The sequence below is a fragment of the Chrysemys picta genome, chromosome 1 (assembly GCF_011386835.1).
Source record: "Chrysemys picta bellii isolate R12L10 chromosome 1, ASM1138683v2, whole genome shotgun sequence".
In the NCBI taxonomy this organism is placed as follows: Eukaryota; Metazoa; Chordata; order Testudines; family Emydidae; genus Chrysemys; species Chrysemys picta.
The window spans coordinates 169,202,996-169,209,883 of record NC_088791.1 but is presented as its reverse complement, the minus strand read 5'-3'; the positions used below and the strand labels follow the sequence as shown (position 1 = coordinate 169,209,883).

Genomic DNA, 6,888 nt, shown 5'->3' with positions numbered 1-6,888 from the left:
GAGTGCCACTGAAAATCAGCTCATGTGCCGCCTTCGGCATGCGTGCCATAGGTTGCCTACCCCTGCTCCAGTGTCTGCCTCTGCTGCTGCTCATAACTTTTTCCAGCAGCAGAATGCAAGACACGGTTCTTCCCAGTGTCATTGTTACCCAGAGTTTTGAATATTAGTAGTGAAACTGATTGGAGTTTTTGTTGTTTTGGGGTCTGATCCAAAAAAGTCTATCGAAGTCAATGGAAAGACTCCTAATGGACTTCAGATCAGGCCCTTAGTGAAAAATATTGCATAGACTCTCTTCAGTTTCTTCTTTTTCTTTATATGGGGTATAATATTCCTAGCTTTTGTATGTAGATGTGTGCAACAAAATATTATAAGGAATACGATTAAAGTTCTTAATCATTTTAACTTAATTCTGCTGAGTTTTTAAACTCAGCAACGTGACCAGCAATGTTTTCTCACCTCACCGGTTTAAGATTATTGTCCTCTCTTCTTTGTAAGGCTATGGAAGTTTTTAACATAAAGCCAATTTTAGTTGTAGACCCCAATTATACATTGTCTACTTTTGATGAGTGGGGCACAAAGTCTGACTCTCTTTTCCTTTTAGGCCAGTCAAATTTGATGCAGAGTATAGGAGAGGTTAAAGTATTTGTTTAAGAGAGATCTCCCTGGAGTTCTATGTTGTCCAAGACTGGAGATGTGTTATGACGGGTTTCTTTAAAGAGAAAATTACTTTCCTGTAATTGTTCTTCTCTGAAGATATGAAAGACCACCACTCACACACCTTGCTCTGCACAGAATTGAAGGTTCTATTTCATTTTCTTATTATTCAATTCCCTTTTATACATAGGGGATTAATTTCACTTTGAGCTTGGGGAGTACCTGTCTTGCACATAACAGTTGTGATGGGTATTTTCACAGAACACCACTTGCAGATTTTGCTTTTTTTGAGATGCCTCATCAATCTAAGCATTATATTTGAAGATGTTTTCATTTAGGGTTATCTATTTTACTTACTCTGATTCCCTATGTATACTACTCCCCAGCAGCTTGCTAGCAGTAAAATAGTTAATAAAAACTAAATCAGAATGTGCCATGAGCATTTCTTCTTTTAATGTGCCTGGTGTTCTTGTTGTTTTTAACCGCCTTGGCCTTTATCTTGCTGCAAGCTTCGCATAAGTACAAGGGGTCTCCTTTGATTGCCAGGTATATATATATATATATTGCAGAAGTAACAAAACATTGTGAAAAAACCACATGCAGGTGCCTACTCCATGGGCTCAGCCTTAGGTGATAGGGACCAGTGTATCCCCCTGCCCCCCAGCTGGCCTCCTTGTCTGTCTGGCCATGCACGTTGGACAATTTCTGTCCCTCAGACCAACTCCCAGCTGGAAATGTAATTGGCATAGATGGTTTTAATACCCTTGATCCCCGCCCCCCAACATACAGAAGCGATCAATCCCATCACACAGCAATACACCGATACGCCAGCGTGTCAGTGGCACAATGCACCTCCGCTGGGGCGGGGCCTGCCCTGCTGCACTCGAGCTGGAATGAGTCCCCAGAAAGCAGACAAGGAGCAACTAACAGCGCAGTCCCCAGCCAATCACTCCCACTGCGCAAGGGCGCACTCTCTAGTGGGGAGGTGGGCAACAAGGTGGCGCGCGTGTCGAGGCCCTTTACATGTTAACGAAGGCTGGGGCAGAGGTGAATGGCAGGGGAAGTGGCGCATGCGCAGACGTATTGGCAGGATAAACACGGGGGGGGTGCGGGAGTAATGGGCTAGCGAGAAGGAAAGGCGGAAGGCGCAAGCGCGAAGCGGTCGCCCGCGAGGGAGGGCAGGGGTAGAGCACGCACGCGCAAAGGCCGTGTGCTGGAGTCGGGGCGGGGGAGACGGCGGCTGCGCGATTGGGGCGGGCGGGGGGCAGGGAGCGAGGGAGGGTTTATCGGGCGGCCGATTTTGGTTAAAATATTCAAAATGGCGGACGGAGGAGCAGCGAGTCAAGATGAGAGTTCGGCGGCGGCGGTGGCGGCGGCAGGTAATCATTACTGCGTTTTACATATTCATATTCATACTCGCGCGCGCGGCCCCCCCGCCGCCCGCCCGCCCCGCTTAGCATAATTTATTAGTACTCCGGATTATTATAATTAACGGCACAGGGGGGAGCGGGGGCGGCGGCAGCCTCCCCGTGCGGGAAACACACACAGGGGCGCGGGGGGCACGGGGGCGCCTCCCCGCCCCCGAACCCGGCCAGAGGCCGCCGGGCCGGGCCGGCAGCGCCCGCACGCCCACAATAAAGCCGCTTTACATATTCATGGCGGAGCGGGCCCGGCTCGGGCAGGGAGCTGGGGGGCGAGCACCCCGCACCCTCCCCGCGAGTGGGGCCGAGGTCCCCTCCGCGCTGTTGCTCCAGGCAGGGAGCGGGGCTGGGGCGTGGGGTTTTGGGGGTGGGGGGAGCTGGGTTGGCTTCTTAGCCCCCACCCAACCCCCCCTTTGGCAGCGTTATTTCCCCAGAGCCCCAGGCCTGCCTGCAGCGGGGGGCTGGGTGCGGAGGGCCCGGGGAGGGAGGGGAGCTTGGCGGGGGCCTCCCTCCGCCCCCCACAGCGAAGGTGCCTCAACCCCACTCGACTCTTCTGGGGGGGGTCTCTGTTACCCGGGGGGCTGGGCTGCCCTGACATCTCCCCCTTTTCCCCAGGAGTGAGGGAGGCCGAGCAGCGCAGTGCGGGGCGCCCCGGCAGAGGCCCCTGGGGGTGTCAAACAGCGATGCTCTGAGGGGTGCAGCGTTGGCGGGTAGGGTGGCAGGCTGGCTGCCAGGGGTGCGGGGCCGGGCTCGCTCTCCCTCTCTGTGTGTCTCTCTCATTTGAATAATGTCTAATTCGGGGAGGTTTATATTATTGAAATGGCCGCCTGAGTTTCCCCGCCTCTCATGTTTAGTAATTCAGACCTTTAATAACAGCCACTCAGAGCCCAAAGCCGTGTTTATATTTTACATTCGCCCCATGTGCTTGTGTGGTTCAATATGATTCTTCTTTCTTGCTCTCTCGCTTTTTTTAAATTTTCTTGGCAACCCACAGGGCCGAGATCAAACCCAGGCTGTGTGGGGAGGGGAGGGGGGAAGGAAGAGGTAGGCCCTGGCTCCTCTGGCAGACGCTTAGGCCTCACTCTCTGCCGCTTGATTTATTTACTAATAACCGAAATGACCCCCCCCCCCATCCCACCCCCGCGAGCAAAAACAAAACCCTCCTGGGGCCTGAGCAGCATCAGAACTGCTCACAGCTTCTCTCACACTCATGTCTTTTAAATAAAGGGCTTATTTTTAATTTATAGCAACACAAGACTGTAAAGCTGCCCCTTTCATAACTGCTTTTCAGTGAGTATAGAGCATTTTTCATCCCTTTGTCCCCGATTTACTTTTTTTTTTACGAGGGAGTTGATTTTAATTTACACTTCATGGGGCTGTGAGAACACTTCCAAAATCTAAAAAGCCTCCCTCCTATCCGCAAATACAAACTAGATTTAATACATAGAAGCTAATCTTGAATTTTTAATTTTGTAACACACTGGATCATATAACATTACATAAAGTAAACCTTTCTCATTGATGTTTAAAATGTGGATGCTGTATAGAAGTCCTGTGTGTTTGAAGCTTTTGTCAGTGTCCCTGGCCCTTCTGAATTATTTTTAATTGAAATTTGACAGTACAAGAGAAAACAAAAACAAGATAAGTTTCCTGTGTTTGTGTGCCATAGTTGGCTGAGTGAAAATTGAAAAATATTTTCCCCCCTTAAATTGTCAGGGCTAACTATGTTTTAGCCAGACACCAGGCAACTTGACAACAAGCAAAATGGACTCCTTTTTCAAGGGAGGTAATGGAGTCATTTTATTTTAACGTAGCATTAGCGTTGATAAAATTGTGTGGTTTCTCTTTAGTGACCATTGTTTTCAACTGTGGAGGAAAGGGACTTGACCAAAAGGTATCTTACAGTAGCTATATCAGATTAGCATGTAAACATCTTTGAAGCATGGCTAAGAGGAGTCTATGTAATAGTGCAGTCAGCATATTTTGTAGTTTGCTTTGAAGGTTAATTTGTTACAAAATACTAGACTTCAGTTAATGAAAAGCATTTTAATTTTAAAATAACCAGTCTCACTACTACCTATTTCCCCCTCCCCCCTTGGTAAAGACAGGACTTGAATACTGCAAGAAAAGATCTGTAGACGCTATAATGAGACTGTTCAGGTGACTGACTGCTTCACAGACCAGCAGCACGAGGTTGGCTGGACAAAAAGCAGTAATATGATTTCATGCCTTAAATAGCATATGTTTTTGCACTCGCTTCGCAAGATGTGGTCAAGCTGATGATGTAACCGGCCAGAGGACAAGGTGCAGTTAATTTGATTTATTGACCTGGGGTGAGGTGTAGCAGTGAAACCTTCTCATAGAGAAACCATTTATCTGAGGACAATTTCCTTTATAGCAGCAATTTAACCACTGCTGAGACTGTAGATATTTTATCCAAGATGATAAAAATGTACATCACATCTTGCAAACAAAAATTTGATTCTAACTGACAATTTAGTAATTCTTAAAGGATGGATTGCTGGACTCTGGCCTTGTACTGTCACATGCCTGACCTGAGGTTTATGAACCCAGCATTTTGCCATTTACATGCTAAAACAAATCTGTCCACCTCAATCTGATGTTGTATACTTAAGGTTATGGCTTAAAATTTTACTGAACCCTCCCACATGGTACGGTTAGAATGGAAGGTGGCTCCACCAGTGCAAACCAGCAGCAACATCTGGGCGAGAAGCCCATTTTTCCCCCGAGCTGCGATTTCTATTAGGGTGCTTTCAATGGATCTTGAGTGAGGCTTCGTTTTCGATATCTGTCTCTGGCTAGTAGTCGTCTGCTAAACTTGAAACTTTATCCTGTTTTTTCCATTTGATGGAAGAGACAGGGAATTTTTCTCTTATCCCTCCAGAGTTTTCTGGTTTTCAGTGGCAGCAGAAAATCAGAAACTGACATGATTCTTGACAGTTTCACCTACCAAGAGGACTCTGATTTTCACCATTAAAAGTGAATTTTACTTTGCTGGTTAGGAGAGCTGTGAAACAGTGGCAGTAATTGCTGCTGCTCCTCTCTGCAAACTCGGGAAGACAACACTGTATTAGTTCACATTTGGAAGGTTATATTTGTAATTACAAAATCTAGAAGCTTGCTAACTTTAAATGAAAGGAAAAAATCTTTTGGGCCCCCACCCTTTCCAGGGAAAGTTTTCCTCTTGCCACTAGTGACTGGATTTTAAAAAAACAACCCTTTCTGTAGTCCTAATTGAAGCAAATCTGAAGTCTTTTGGAAGCAAATGGTTAGATTCTGACACTTTCCTTGTTGAGTAGTGATGATGTTTAGCATATGTATATATGGGGAAATTGATGTAATTTTCAGATCTGATCTTTAACTATTAAGTCTGGAATAGCACCAATTATTCTGTGCTTATTGTGTGGGAATGTACCAGAATATTACATAAACACAGTAGTATAATTCCTGCTTGTAGTCAAGGTCCTGATGATTGATGACTACTTTGTTTAGAAAATGAGATTTTTGAAGCATTTTCATCACTTAAAGCACGATGGTCCAATCAGAATTGCCATTGTTGCATTTAAACAGAGTAGCCCATTCTAGTTGTAGTTCTTATCTGACACAAGTTTAAATGTGCAGAAAAGCTTGATGGAATGGGGTGTCTAAATTTTAATGTTTGATATGATCTATTATTGTACCCTTTTTCCTGTTAAAGAAGTGAAATATTGTTCATCCTTTCCATAGGCCTTTCATCCTTCTTTGATTCCCCCCCCCCCCGCCCAATTTTGTGAAAAATTTGCAGTAATTAGTTGCCCTCTTCAGTGGGTTGACCTTGACATGCATAGGCATAACAAAATTTGGCATGCCCAGTGGAGTATGGCTGAGTTGTAGAGTTTGTGGGAAGTGGTAATTTTTCACTCACTTTCACCAAGTCCTGATTCTTTTGTGAACTTCAAGGACTTTAAAAAGCATTTACACTACTTAACATGCAAGTTTGGTGTTTTTAATTTTTTGTTACATTCTACAATAGTTTATTCCACTTTCTAAAAATCACTCTGTTACAGCAGGCTGCATTTTTTTTGTCACTTCAAACAGCTGCTAATTAAGTTTACTCAATTACTTGACTATAACTAAAACTGCATACCGTCTTGAGAGGAGCAGTTACAGTTCTGGTCCTTGTAGATGACAAAAGTTTGTATGAGATGCATATTTCTAATCAGTGTAATACAAGTAAGTGCCATTTACACGGTTAATAAAAGCAAGATTGAACCTTTAAGCAAAATTAAGCTTAAATTGATTGCTCCAAACTTCATATTACTTGCTCTGTGCACAGAGCTGGTATCCTGTGAATGAGGGACTCTTACGTCATTGTATAGACTTACAGTACTGACTGGCTGCTTGATACTGCAGAGATTCTCTTCTGCATTAACAATTTTTCCCACCATGTTCCTATTGTGATGTGTTGCAATACATTGCAGCCCAAGTGTGGGCTTGCATCGCATTGGGTACAGCAGTAGAAATGGGGAGGAATTACATACATTTAATTTTTTCCTGTAATCTTTCACTGTATGTTCCTGAATTAGTTAACTTCACTTGGAACCTGTCTAAATCCACAGCTGCTAATTAAAGGAAGTTCTGTAAATGTGACTATTTTTCCTTTTCACAGTTGGGTGCATTAACTTTATTAAGCTTTGAGGATAAGAGCCTCACAGACTCTGTTACACTTCATCATTTCAATTCCTAGAGAGAAAATACTTAAAATTTCTGTGTTAATTCCTTTCCCTACCTTTGGCAGACTGCACAACTGACT

General features: G+C 44.8%; 1 protein-coding gene across 12 annotated transcripts in view; it reads left to right on the top strand.

The window, feature by feature from the left end:
- Positions 1-1,886: 1,886 nt before the first annotated feature.
- The window catches only part of POU2F1 (POU class 2 homeobox 1), a 190,024-nt gene continuing 185,022 nt past the window's right edge, over positions 1,887-6,888 (top strand). For 3 of the 12 annotated variants that reach the window (XM_065575024.1, XM_065575008.1, XM_005283689.3), the window contains exon 1: positions 1,887-2,033. In XM_065575024.1, the coding sequence (XP_065431096.1) occupies positions 1,973-2,033 (61 nt within the window). In that variant the 5' untranslated portion in view covers positions 1,887-1,972. The remainder of the gene's footprint in view (positions 2,034-6,888) is intronic. The other 9 variants (XM_065575074.1, XM_065575058.1, XM_065574988.1 and 6 more) reach the window with 7 other exon arrangements.